The 14,701-nt window shown below is 38.7% G+C and overlaps 1 protein-coding gene across 39 annotated transcripts in view; it reads left to right on the top strand.

Annotated features, from left to right (window-relative positions):
- The window catches only part of LOC141453191 (uncharacterized), a 194,266-nt gene that overhangs the window by 45,350 nt on the left and 134,215 nt on the right, over nucleotides 1-14,701 (top strand). For 33 of the 39 annotated variants that reach the window (XR_012457831.1, XR_012457830.1, XR_012457827.1 and 30 more), the window contains one exon: nucleotides 4,510-4,712. The exons of the other annotated variants lie outside the window; for them this stretch is intronic. Coding sequence is in view for 28 of the 33 variants with exons in the window: in XM_074126074.1 (XP_073982175.1) it covers nucleotides 4,510-4,513 (4 nt within the window). In the remaining 5 variants the exon portion in view is untranslated. The remainder of the gene's footprint in view (nucleotides 1-4,509; nucleotides 4,713-14,701) is intronic. 39 annotated transcript variants of the gene reach the window in all.

Here is a 14,701-nt window from a genome sequence, read left to right as displayed (position 1 = left end):
GAGCTGAATCCAGAGCCTAGCAGTGCAACTGCAAATTCCATGCCAGACACAATAGTAGCTCCAGGAATACTCACCTACAACCCGTTCACTCCCCTAGCTACTCCAGATGAAATGCCTGCATCTGTGCCTACTCAGTCTCAGAAAATACCGAAACCACCGCCAATATATTTAAAAAACGTAACCAAGTACGCTGATCTCTGTAAAGCACTGACACAGTTAATTGGTCCAAACTGTTTTACATGCAAAGCCCGAGCAACTGATTTAATTATACAGGCGAAAACAGTTGACGGCTACAGACAAATAATCCACTACCTCAGGGAGAAAAAAGCAGAATTTCATACCTACCAACTTGAACAGGAGAAAGCATATCGGGTAGTAATAAGGTATCTGCATCAAAGCACACCTCCCGATTTAATAAAAGAGGAACTAGCGGAACATGGGCATATTGCCCGCAGTATCACTCCAGTTATTCATCCTGTTACAAAGCAAACATTGCCACTTTTTTTCGTTGACCTCGAGCCAAATAATAATAACAAGGACATTTTTGACCTAGAATTACTTTGCTACACGAGAATAACAGTTGAGGAACCTCACAAACAGCGGCTTATTGTGCAATGTAAACGTTGCCAAGAATATGGTCACACCAAAAGTTACTGCCAGCATCGACCAAGGTGCGTCAAGTGCGCTGGCGAGCACTTCACTCAAGAATGTGGCAAGCTTACCATAGAACGTCCTAAATGCGCACTTTGTGATGGAGAACATCCTGCGAACTATAAAGGATGCATAGTCCACCGGGAACTTCAACGCTCAAGAAGAAGACCGCCAGTCTACGACCATCCCTCAGCCCTCAACAGAGTAGCTGCGTCTGTTCAGCAACCTGCTGCTTCGGCCTCATCAGGGAACCTCCCACGGAACAACATTTCAGCCACCGTCAACGATTGTTCATCTTATGCCCGAGTGGTCGCGGGTCCGCCGCCGCCTCAGCAGTCAGCCTCTCCTTCCGACATTACCACTTTGCTAAATTCTTTCCTTTCTGACTTCAAATCGCTCCTTACTCCTCTCGTCACTCTTCTCACCACCGTTGTCAACACCTTACTTCCCCGTCTCGCTCCTTAATGCCTTTAACTCAGTTCTCTCTTACTATATTATTATGGAATGCAAACGGACTAACTAACCACAGACAAGAGCTGGACATCCTCCTACACGACAGACGGATAGACATTGCCCTTATAACAGAGACCCACTTCACTGAGAAAACACGCTTCTACATCACTGGCTACCAAACCTACAGAACTGACCATCCTGATGGTACTGCACATGGCGGTTCTGCTATTCTCATAAAAAATTCATTATCTCACTTTCCCATTCCATACAATGCCTCAAACTACATACAACCTACTGTGATCTCTCTCCAAAGTGAACCCTTCCACTACAACATTGCTTCAGTGTACTGTCCACCTAATCACACAATCCTTCAAAACCAATTTCTATCCTTCTTCCAGTCTCTGGGTCCCAGGTTCATAAGCGGTGGGGACTACAACGCGAAGCATCCTCGCTGGGGTAGTCGGGTGGCAAACCCAAGAGGACGCCTACTCTACAATGCACTCTCTCTAACTAGCTTCTCATACATATCACCTTCTCAACCAACTTACTGGCCGACTGCTCCCAATAAACTCCCTGACTTGCTTGACTTTTTCATCTGCTCTAACATCTCATCATTTCATACTCACTCATTCACCTTAAATGAACTCTCCTCTGATCATAGTCCAGTCATCCTCACAATAGACATCCACCACAAACTTAGACCACCAAAACCAACGCTAATAAACGGACCTTTAGACTGGGACTTCTTCAGAGACTTACTTGAGAAGAAAATTGACCTCAAAATACCTCTCAAAACACCCCAAGAATTAGACAATACCGTTGATCACTTCACTGCCGCCATCCAGCAGAGTATCTGGCAAGCGACGACTAACTGCACCGCTAAACAACCTGCTCGCATACCTTACAACTTACCCCTCTATTTGCGCACACTCATAACTAACAAACGACGAACGAGATCTCTCTGGCAACGTACAAAATACCCATCTCATAAACAACAACTTAATCACCTGACAAACCAACTTAAAAAAGAACTCCGCAAATACTACAACAAACAATACACCGAATATACCGAATCTCTGACTACTGAAGACAACTCCCTTTGGGCTGCCACTAGACGTATTCTAAAATTTCAACCTACCTCCTCTCCTCTTCGTACTACTGACGGTTCCTGGGCTAAATGTGACTCGGAAAAAGCTGAACTATTTGCAACGCACCTTTCAACTGTCTTCATTCCGCATCCTGACGTTCTCAACTCACAACATACTCAAGACGTTATTAGGGACTTAGACATACCTTTACCTCTTTCTATGCCTCCAAAACCGTTCACACCCTCCCAAGTCAAGCAAGTCATTATTAATCTCAATAAAAAAAAGAGCCCTGGTTACGATCTAATTACTGCCAACATCCTACTCCAACTACCCAAAAAAGCAATAGTCTTCCTCACTACCATTTACAACTCTATTCTCAGAACTACTTACTACCCTATACTCTGGAAATTTTCTACAGTTCGAATGATACCCAAGCCCAACAAACCGACTCAACTACCTTCTTCCTATCGACCGATAAGCCTACTGCCTCTCTTGGGCAAAATATTCGAGAGACTTCTGTTACCACGCCTCTACGAAATTACAGAATCTCTCGAAATTATACCGGACCATCAGTTTGGTTTCAGAAGCTGCCACTCGACGATCCAGCAGGCCCATCGTGTTGTAGACACCATCGCTTCTTCACTCGAGCGAAAACAGTACTGCGCTGGAGTATTCCTCGATGTTTCGCAAGCCTTTGACCGAGTCTGGCACGAAGGTCTACTGTGGAAACTAAAACGCATCCTTCCTAGCACTTATTACCTCATACTCAGCTCTTACCTCTCTGACAGATTCTTTCAAGTTCTTCAAGGCACTACTCACTCTTCCATCTATCCCGTCCTTGCTGGTGTGCCACAGGGAAGTGTCTTAGCTCCTCTTCTTTACACAATCTACACTGCCGACTTACCTTCTAACCTTAATACCTCTATTTACACCTTCGCTGACGACACTGCCATTCTCTCCACACACTCTGACCCTATCCTCGCAGTACGCTCACTACAGTCCCACCTTCACTCAATAGAACATTGGTTAGAAAACTGGCGTATAAAAATTAACCCAACTAAATCTAAATACATAGTCTTCACACTCAAACGTCAAACTCCGCCACCTGTCTTCTTACATCACACACCTATCCCACCAGCCGACCATGTGCGGTACCTTGGACTGTACCTAGACAAGAGACTTACCTGGAACCCCCATACGAGACTTAAACGTACCGAACTAAACAAACGATACAAACTTCTAGCCAGGCTACTCGACAAACGCTCAAAACTCTCACTACAGAACAAACGACGACTCTATACAGCCCTTCTCACACCAATATGGACTTACGGACTCGAACTTTACGGTACAGCTAAAAAATCCAACCTCAATAGACTACAAACACTGCAATCCAAAATTCTCCGCCGCATACTAGACGCTCCATTCTATGTAAGCAACCACACTATACATACAGATCTCCAAATTCCACTTATCTCCGAACTTGCCAAAATTCGATACAAAAATTTTCACCAAAAACTCTCACTGCATCCCAACCCTTTAGCTGCAAACCTGTTTACAACTACGCTACCCTCCAATCCTCGAAGACGGCTGAGGCGCCGTTGGCCCCGTGACCAACTGGGTGACTAACGGCGGCCATCAATGGATGACCGTCATTCACGTCTGCCACGCTATCCACATATATTCATCGCATTTACCTATTGTACCTGTAGGTACAGGTGTAAATTTCATTAAAAGGATAATAAAAATAAATCAAACTTTTTTTTGAAACTTTTTCGAAAATGGTTTCGAAGATTTTCTCTGAACTTTGAATTTTTTATTAAATTTCATTCGTGCACGTAGATCTGAAACTGTAATTTAAATAATTTTTGAGCATACTATTTGTGGTTGTTCTCTACAAGTTCCATTTTATTGTACAATTTATGGTTTTAGTAAGCTCTGTAATGGATTTAAATATAGTAGCGAAATGAAGAGTTTATGGATGTGCTCTTTGGGTGTCGTAGTGTGAGAAACTTGTTGTTCGTGGTAGAAATCGGAGTTTTCCTTAAAAAGGTAGGTCCTAGAATGGGCACCGAACTGTTGGCTCATTGATGGTTATGAGTTGAAGGAAATGATCGCCTTCAGTCGTTCAATGGTTGAATTTTTAAAGTGAAAAGCTCACATCATTTTATTTAAAAATTCTCTTGTGTTCCTTGTAGTAGGTTCATGAATGCGTGTTGCATTGTTAATATCTTAATTGATGCGCATAGAATAGTTGTGCTAAGGAAAATGTTATGAGTTCGATAGTTTATTGAGAGAATATTACAAATACTTGTTACAGATAGAGATGGTAGAACGCGGAGAAACCTGGAGAACTGTAGAATTAGCGGAGAAAGGCCTTAGTTTGAGGCAGTAGCAGAGGAGAGACTGGAACATTGGGTTATGTGTTGTGTGAACTGCTGTGACCGTAGCCACACCCTTCTATGAGTCAAACCCTGAAACCCTATAACCGGTGGGAGGAGGAAGAGGAGGAGGTTAACTGAGGTATTGTACTAATACAGGTGGTGTCAAATTTACAGAGGTGCGGTCAGGGACTCCGGGATAACGCAACAGCGATGAACGTCGTAAATATCTTGTTGTATCGCCCCTTCTCCCCCTACACAAACAAACCACTATCCAGAAACTGGTACCCCCCCCTACGCCTCCCAGTGTGTGTGCTAATTTGTTTGCGATTAGACCCAGAAATATTGCCTAGGTACCATACTGGGTAACAGTTGTTGCTGGGTTACATCTCTGCCTTAACCGTTCTAAAATACAAGTATACATACATTTACCCACCGCACGTACCCACACATCGCCAACGCTTATTCAAACTCATTAACATAAATTATTCAATTTATTATTCAAAAAATGAAAATCAGTACTATTTAAACGTTTTTTTGTTTTTTTTTTGCAATTACTTGGTTTGGATGCTATTGATTTGAATTGTTATTCTTTATTTGCCTAAATTAAAGTTTAGAAATACCAAAATGCTGGGGTAATTATATTTTAAAAACGAAATAATTTGTTTTTTAAATTGCTTTCGTGCGAGTTTTCTTTCTTTTCAAATCTCAAAAGTAGAAAAAGAGTTCTGGATTTGATAGTCTTCTGTCAGCAAGATGTAGAAGAAAACATACTTCGGTCCTCCTTAGCTCTGTTGAAGGTTTCTGACACCATCTAGCTTGGTAGATATTCCTACCTGTCTTTAGCCGTTATTAAGCTCGCATCTCTTAAGTAAGGACTGTCTCTTGGAAGAAATTCTTCTATAGTCTCTAAAGCTTTAGACATCTTCCATTTCTTTCTTTCTTTCATCTTCCTGTCTTCTCTAACAAACCGCCTACTCTTCTTCCTACCTCTTCCTTGAAACCTCTTTCAATGAGATACTACAATCTCAATGTCCATTTTTATCGCAATTGCTATTGCTACTAGCAAGTGATTTTGATTATTCTTTAAGGTACCAGCTGTCGAAGATTTAGTCATTTTTCAGGAAGTATTTGCTATAAATCGTCAATCTTTGTTTTCTTCAATTTAGTGGTAGATTGTGCTGTAGCCTTTGAAGATCAATGTTTGATTAGGCTGTCGAGGACAAGTGGATCATAATCTCTATAAAGTATTCTTATTTCTGTATCTTGTCGCTTAAATTTTTTTTTTTTTTTTTTTTTCAAGCAGTTACCCAGTTTCAAAGGACTACTTTTCTATGCCAATAATTTCTTGCCGCATTTGTGAACACTTGGCAATAATAGGTGATTTTAAACGAGTTCAAAACATACAGTAAACATTTCATCACAGAATCAAGTTAAACATTACTTACTGAATTTTTTTATTTACCATTATTTAGTTAACCGAACAGTTAGATGCGAATCACACAAAACTAAGATGTATTGTTTGGCGCTTGGTTCGGTACCCGGTCTAGCATTAGATTTTAATTAATGATTTAATAACATACATAATTTACTAGTTGGGCGTTAAAATCCGCCTGAAAAAATAGGCATTACTATGCTTTATTTAAGCACCGTTATTAATTAAAAAATGTCAATTTTTTTTCTTTAAGTTATTTATCATTTTTATGTAAAAATTTGGTCATTTTAATCGTAGTACTTCAATTTTTTTCACAATTGGAGTAACAATTTTTATTTCACAATTAGTTGGAGTGACAATTTTTTTCACAATTAGTTGAAGTAACAATTTTTTTTCACAATTGGAGTAAAAATGTAAAGTATATTTTCTGATGCGTAGAGTGCAATATTTATATAGAATGAAATATGTGCAGTATAATAAAGATGTAGAAAAAAGAGAGGATAATTTCACAAATTGAAAGAAAGAAATATGTGTACTGCATTCACATCGATATCAAAATTACGCAAGCTTTTCTTCCCTCTCTTTCTCTTGGAAGAGTGATGTTCTTATTGAGTACCCCAGTCTCAAATTGTCGCTATGAAACATGCGTTCTGTCACGTCTCAATGTCCCAATTAGTTGGGCAAGTGTTCACACAGAGAGAGAGAGAAGGGCCTTTGGATGGTGGAACAGTCTCTCGGTAAAACATCGTTTCCAATAATGTGTCAATTACCTCTCATTCCGTTCGCAGTGAAATGGAGCTCCCCCACTCCATCCCCCGGAAGTCCATAGTGTAGTTACAGTAGTAGTACTAGAATTGCGCGTGCATTTGCTGTGGCAAGTACGCGTTTGATAAACGGTATCGCATAACTTATGTCAAACTACCGCTTCTCACCCCCCCCCCACACAACTCACGGCCAGTTTATACGAGAAACGGGACTGATTTATAACAGCGCTACTGTTATAACCTTTCGCCTAACCGACTGACTAAACCCCTTCCTGTCGACCTCTTCTCTCTTAAACCCTTTAATATAGTACAGCCCTCCCTATCCCCTAACCCCTGCCCACTACCACAGCTAGATCCTGCACTTCCTCCGCTGATACGCTCTCTCTCACTCATGCCTGTTTAAAACAAACGATCCAAGATTGCAACCGACTAACCAAACGCCCTGCGTCTCTTCAGTTCAGGGGGAAATTGTTGCAGCAGATCGCCAGAAGTGATAGCAATACCCGTACGCCGCTACCTATGCAGGCAGACCTTTAAATATACCTGCCATCAATGGTACCTCCCACTCACAGGTGATTCACTATCCTCTACATGTATCAGAAATCGCCCCCAACATTGGCAATAAATATAAAGTTCTATTTATAGAATCTAATTTTCTTACCCAATGCTGCAGACTGCAACTAAAACTGCGCCTTTTGAATTTATGATTATCCTAAACAAATTCAAATTAAAAACAAAAACAATACTTATACTGTAATTCTTAATTTCTATTAAAAATCAAATGCAAATGACTAAATCAACAAAATGGAGAAGTGTTATGATAGAACAAATAGCAACAGTCTTTTTTTTTTTACTGTCTTCCCTCTCTTGAATCCAGTTTAAGCCAAACTCCCACAAGATTTCAGAATAAATCATTATCCCAGATCTAAGAGAACTAGATATTACCGTGTTGCCAATCTAATCTGCGCGCCTCCTTAATTATTTTAATATTTAAACAAATTTTTGGTTTTTATCAAACATTCACACAATGTTACCTCACTCACTTTGACACCCAAGTGTTGAGTGCGACAGAAACATTAGAAGTTGTCATTTTACATAACGTTACCATTAACGAATTATTCTCATAATTACATTTTACCTAAACTTCATTTTCTCTTGGACTATTACACATTCTATCAAATCTAATACATTTATTCTCGACCTCTTTACAATATTCTTATTTTTAAATATTAAAAATGAAATATGCAACCAAGTTTTCAATCTGAATGTTTGAACGTACGAACCGTAAATAACATCTGTGGTGCAGTTTTTATCATCATTCAATATGATTTTAAAAAATAAATCAAACAGGAAATTTTAGAACACCAAAAAGTAATTTGCTATTATGAAAAGAGGAATAATGGCGTCACATCTGGAATAGGATTGCCATAGGAGGGAGGAGGGTTGCTGAATTAGTACACTTAGATCAGCCCTGCTACTAAATAATTAGCTTCAAAGTTCTAGCAATCATGTGCTGAAACTTTCAGTATGCACTATGTTGATCAAACTATAATTACCATGATCCAGCCTTGAAAATTGTAAGCAGAATATGGCCCCAAGACATGGTCCCTTCATCATAAAAAATATTAAAGGGTTGTAGGGCGCATACAGAACAACATGTGACTTTATGAAACAATGGCGTTTTGTAGACTATAAAGGGTTGAATGTTCAATATCCAATGGGATTTTCTGTAAGATTAGCACTAACCTACTGCAATGGGGATACGCAAATAGAGTGGTGGGTAAAGGATGTACAAAACTACTAATTGTTGTAAAACTGGCGCGTTTTCAGGCTCCAGGCTCCTCTAGTGGCTCTGGAAGAGATTCTCATAACTCGGGAGGACATGTGCTGGTGATGACGTTAATGTCCGAGCACACACAACAAGGACTTGCTCACATCCTTCCCTACTCCTCCGATTTATCCTTCTTCCCTCTCTTGCATACACTTTCTCTCGCTCTAATGGATATTTAAAATGTATTCCGCTCTAATTAGATTTATCGAGGCGGTAACAACCGTTATCCCATATGCTGCGTCCATAAACTAGCTAGGCAATCGTTTGCCTAACTACCCGTAAACTGGCTGCCACTGTTATTATTTTGGTTAAATGTTAAGTTCCATAGTGTACTCACTCGAGCCGTGAGTACAATTATGCTTGTTGTCGATTTGTGCTGTAAATTATTAATTTTTTTGGCGACATCTTTATTGTTATGAGCAAATACAATAAATAAAAAATAAAACCAAGCGCTGAAACCACCCAATGGGGGGATACTCCTCAACTTTAATCTCGTAAGAGTGAGGCGTTTCCGCCGAAAACATCTAGAAGAATTGAATAGGAAGAAATGAACGGAATGAGAGGCGACGAACAAGAGGTTTTGGTGAGAGTTTAGAGTGGTTCATGAAATTTTTGATATTTTTAAGATAAGTTATTAAGGTACTTGTGAGTTGTTAACTATAGTTCTGAGGATTTCTTATTGAAGGGATTGGATTCGCTGTTAATTGAACCCCACAGTTCATGCCAGGTATCTCCATAAGGGAGTTTAAAAAATAATATAAATAAATTCTAACCCTAAATTCCTAAAATTCCTAAAAAAGGTTCTTTCAAACTGGGCTCTTGTGTTGTAACATAATTACAAGAATAACGAAGACGAATCATCCGATAAGAAACTGTCGAAGATTCGCCAGTTTAGTAGAGAGTTCTTCAATCGCTTGGCTCCACATCAACGGTGACAGTACTTCACCTTTAGGGCAATCCTTGGTTTTCTGACATTGATGATACATTGGCCCATCAGGATCTACATTTTTCTCGTACGATGGGACGTATTTATATAAATATAAATGAATGTTGTGATGTCGATTCTTGCCTTTCAATGGAGGCCCTTGTGACATTCTCAAAATTGAGATAACGATGAAATCTTGAAGGAATTACGCCTTACTACCAGAAGTATATCATTCAAAATTACCATCTTCAATCGTTACGCCTCTAAAGTGCCAGTATTTATCATTAAATTTACTTCTTATATACATATATTTAAATAGAGTTGTTTCTCTTTAATTGTTCGCAGATGACTGACGTTTCAGATTACTTCCTTATTTTCGCAGGTCTCTAGGAGTCCTTCCATGAACATCTCCATCTTATTTTCTTTTTCTTTACTTTTGGAACAATTCTTTTTACCTTTGCTCATTTCTCTTTTAGTATATCTTCGTCTTAGACATGACCAGATCTTGATTTCCATGTATAATCCTTCTAAAACTTTCTATCAGTGGCTGCTGTTGAACTTGTTCGGCAAATATATTTGGTGGCTGTGCAAGTTCCGGGCCCGAACAAGGTAGTCCCCATAATAATAAAGGAAACAATACTTACCTTATTTTCTCTCGAAATATTAGTAATTCAAGATCATGAAGCGATGCATTCTGTTTCCTTACGATGCTTGCCTGTACTTGAACTCAGTTCGCCTTGGCCCTAGAATCATCGAAATTTTAGCCCAAGTACCTGCTAGCCTCCATTTTTTCACACCAATTTTCTGCCTCACCATCTCTAAATCAATTTCGCTTTTACCAAATTTATTTTCAGTCCCCTGTTACTACTGGCTTTTCAACTTCTCGTATATTCCTAGTATCTCAAGTTTTTTTGGAGCTCACCAACTGTCGATCAGCAAAAAAATTAAATGAGCTTTGGCATACATTGGCCATCAAGTTTGCTCTCCTCTAATCTTGCGGTTGTAAATTTAAAAGTAAATAGATTGTGAAGATTGTAATATGTTTAAAAAAAAAAATGGCCCGCTTTAGAGAGAAGGAAGGATGTGTGAGAGAGACAGCGCTAACCTGGTAAAGTGTTGGGTTTACTCATTTGTCGCCAAAATGAAAGCAAGTGTTGTTTAGGAGTTGTTTAAAAGAGTGGATAATTTGATGCTTTGCTACGAACATTGTTCACTGCGTTTGTTTTTTTTTTTTTTTAATGTTTTTTTTTTTACCTGTATTTAGCGTTTGTATGTGTCGCGGTGTAACCATTTTACAAGTGTTGTTTATTCTAACAAAACGTTTTTTTCCATTCATGTTGTTATATTAGTGTAAGTGTCGTCGCGCTTTTAGGGTGGCCCAAACCACACAATAAGTGGGAGAAGGAAGTCCGTGAATTGCTAGTGTTTGTTGGCATTCCACCTGGCTTTTCCTGTTTTAATGTGAACCCTATGTGTTCACTTTTATAAATAAAATAAGTAAAGACTTGTCGTGTGATACCTTCACCGCACATATACACTATTTTCACTTGCACAAACACCGTGTGTAATACAATCACACACATAAGGGAGCTAACCCATCCCCCCCCCACACACACACACACGACTGGTTCACAAATACACAGATATTAAACGCTAGTGTAATACTTTCAACCACCGCGTTTTTCCACTTAACAACTCTAGCACAATCGTATTCGCTCGCACACATAGTGATATGAGAATTCACATGCAGAAGCTGCAAGCAAGTAAACAAGGATCCTAGCAAACTAATACGTACGTAGCACTGGGTGTCTGTTTGTACATATGTCCTCTTTTTTTTCTCTCTCTGTCTCACAGTTAATTAGTTTTTATCTCGTGATGTATGAAGCCTATAAAGCTTTCGCTACTCTCATTAACAGCAGCTTTGTCGACGCCGGAACACGACAAAACGTTAACTTTTCAAACTCACACAGTTTTAATAGAACATGTTCGTTCCCCCACTACTCTACCTTCCATGTTTCTGTCCTTCTCTTGTTAATATACTTGTATCTATTTATTTTATTTTTTTAATTTTACACACACCTGCAAGCGACATTATTGGATGATAAAATAGAGCAGATTTTATATTGGACACTAAAGTAAAACATGTAATTGAAAAAAACTGAATTCTTATATTATTGAAACTAGATCGATTACCTGAGAATGGATTAGATAAAAACTAGATCGATTACCTGAGAATGGATTAGATAAAAACAAAAGATTTCTGTTGAGTAAGATAACTCTCAAAATAACACGTGATTCCATTGAGAATTACAAGTTGGTGACTTCTCGTTTAAGACCAGTTTTATAAATTTTAAGGTATTAATAAATCGTATTTTACTGAGACATTGATTCGCCTATATTTTGGGCTTCCGGGGGCCATCGTCTTGGTCTAAAACTTGGAATTACATCAATTAATTCAGAATTTACAGACATTCCGCTACATTGGTGTTAATATAACATTTTTTATTTATTTTGTAATTTACAATCTGTATAAATATACACAATAAGTAAATAGGAGGTGAATGAGATGAACTGGTGCGGGAAGAGCAGGAGGAGAGAAGCTACCCAGCGGTAGCACTCTCTGTGTGAGATAGGGGAATGTGAGAAGGAGAATATGAGTAGGAGAGAGGAGAGATTTAGTTCTTCAGTCTGTAAGGAAGTCCCGCGGGGCCACTGGCGATTCAGTCGGCTTTGGAGTATTAGGGATATCAGAGGAAGCGAGAGAAAGTACAAGAGGATTTGAGCTAGTCGAGAGAGCGGTATGGAATTTTTGGTATTTAGTCTTGGCGAGTTGGTCTCGTATGAAGGGAATGTTGAGGTCGGTGTGAAGGGTAAGGTTAGTCACCGTAGAAAGGAGCGTCAGCTATCTGTCGGAGGAGTTTTGATTGAAATGTTTGTACCGTCCGTAGGTTTGTTGGTTTGGCTGAATCACACAGCTCTAGTCCGTAAGTCCACATAGGTTTGAGAATAGTACTTTATATTAAACGTTTGAGTTCTATGGGCAATTTAAAGTGTCGTCCAAGTAGCTTGTAAAGTAGTTTCGCACGTTTCGTCATTGCTTGTCTTTTAAGTCTAGTGTATGGGTTCCACGTGAGTCTTTTGTCTATGTAGAGCCCAAGGTAGCGCACTTTAATATAACATAGCAATCAAATTTTTTTGCTAGTCCTCAGCATACTTTTACAAGTAGGGAATTTTGTCAATTTGCATTTTCCTGTTGTCATTCTTTATTGAAGTATTACGTATTACCTCATCATGTGGTCGATTTTATTTTTAAAAAATGCTTAAAATAGAAATAGAATTATTTTAAACAATGTTTCCCTAAACTAATCATCCAAAATATTAAATGTTCATTTAGCGGGCGATATTGAGCCACTAAAGGTGATATGTCTTAAGCAAGTTTCGCCTCCAGGCTGGGTTAAATAGGAGTCGGTTTATTTTTTGGTTGTACGAGTAGGGCAGCCCTTTCAGCAACCTTGCCCTCGCAGTGAATTCTCATTTCCTAAAACTGGTTCCTAAATTCTAGGAAGCAAACTAATATGTACTTAAATACGAAGAGAGCGTTTTGTAAAAATCTTTTCTTTTTTTTTTCGTTAATCGGGATTCCAAAAGGTAAATTAAAGTTAATGTTCATATCCAGAAGTTATACTGTAAAGACAATATTTCCTCTTATGTCGAGAAAATTTACTTGATACATCTCGAAATTCAATTATTTCTTCTTCTAAACCAAATTGTTTTCTTTAAGAAAACTTGGTAAATGTTATCTTTTTAGAAAAGAGATTTTCTATTTTAAGTTTTGATAGAATTTATTTATTTATGAACAAAATTTTTGGGAAACTTTAATGCCTCCCTCCAGCTTAGTTTTATTTCAAATTATTGTAAAAATAATTCCATGGAAAATATTATGAGAAAAAAGATTTCTCATATTTTAAAAGAAATATTTTATAATTTTTTGAATTATTTTGAGAAAAAATTTATTATAAAGATAGATTAACTGAAGTAGTGTTTTACAGTCTCTACTGGTTCTTATTCCGATAATAAAAACAGAAATTATGACATCCTGGGAAAGTCTTTCTCTTACTACATTTTCCAGGAACAGTGTGGGGTTGCAAGGAACTGCTTTTTTTTTTTTTTTGGATGAAACGATACTTTCTAGATGGAAACAATGAAAAAGACTATGAGGTAGTAAAAGTGTACAACTCTTTTGGATTAACCCCCCATTCTTATGCTTAGCCCGGATATATTTCAATATCCGGGTAACTTGGGCTGTTCCCGTTTTGGAAGAAGTATGAGTTTAGGAGTGAGTGTCGTTTTTTAATCCCAGTCTTGAAATAATGTGGCACTTGGTTGCTATTAATTGCTCTGGGGCAGTTTTAATGCCGCCTTCTGTATTTCAGAGGCGGTTTGCAAGCATTAGAAGTATGATGCATAGCGTTTTGGGAGAATAATCTCTCTCTCTCTCTCTGTTTCTCTCACCCTGGCTCTCCTATCCCAGACATGGCTGCCAGAGTGGGGGGTTTTAGGATGCCTTCTAGTTAAGAGAAGGGCCAGCTGCCTCTAATGCTATCCATGAAATTCAGTGGCCCGCGCATTCAAATATATATATATATATAAACCCAAACAAAATCCACACCTACACACTAGCAAACGCACACGCCAAAGAGGAAATAAATATGTACCCTCTCTGACCGGCTAGCATTGGCTAATTTTATAGCAGCTATATATTTTAAATAATGTGAAAGTGGTGTTGGAAGACACAGAGCTTTAGCTGGCATTTCAGGGCTGTTTTTAGCTAGTAAAAGAGGAACTTACAATTAGAAGGGGGAATCTCTCGTGCACATTTCCTGTTTAAAGTATTGTGTCCACTGGTATATTACAGACTTGGAGTCGGACTTAAATGTTTGTAGAATAGTAACTACTTGCACATTCACACACACTCAGATAGGAGATCCAACTTGCTGTACGTTTATAATATGGAAAAGAAAGAATGAGTTCTGGTTTATAGCATGTGCCGTCGAGGGTGTCGTTGCCGCTTTTAATATGTGTTTCCCAGATGAAATTACTTTGTATTTTAACTGGACTCTCAAACTGAGGAAGCTCCTCCCATCTCCTCCTCCTCCTCCTCCGCATCCACCACCAC

Source organism: Rhodnius prolixus, unplaced genomic scaffold (genome assembly GCF_049639745.1).
Source record: "Rhodnius prolixus isolate KJV_2025 unplaced genomic scaffold, Rpr scaffold_3, whole genome shotgun sequence".
Classification (NCBI taxonomy): Eukaryota; Metazoa; Arthropoda; class Insecta; order Hemiptera; family Reduviidae; genus Rhodnius; species Rhodnius prolixus.
Note: the sequence above shows the minus strand (reverse complement) of the source record. Positions and strands in the feature narration are given on the sequence as shown.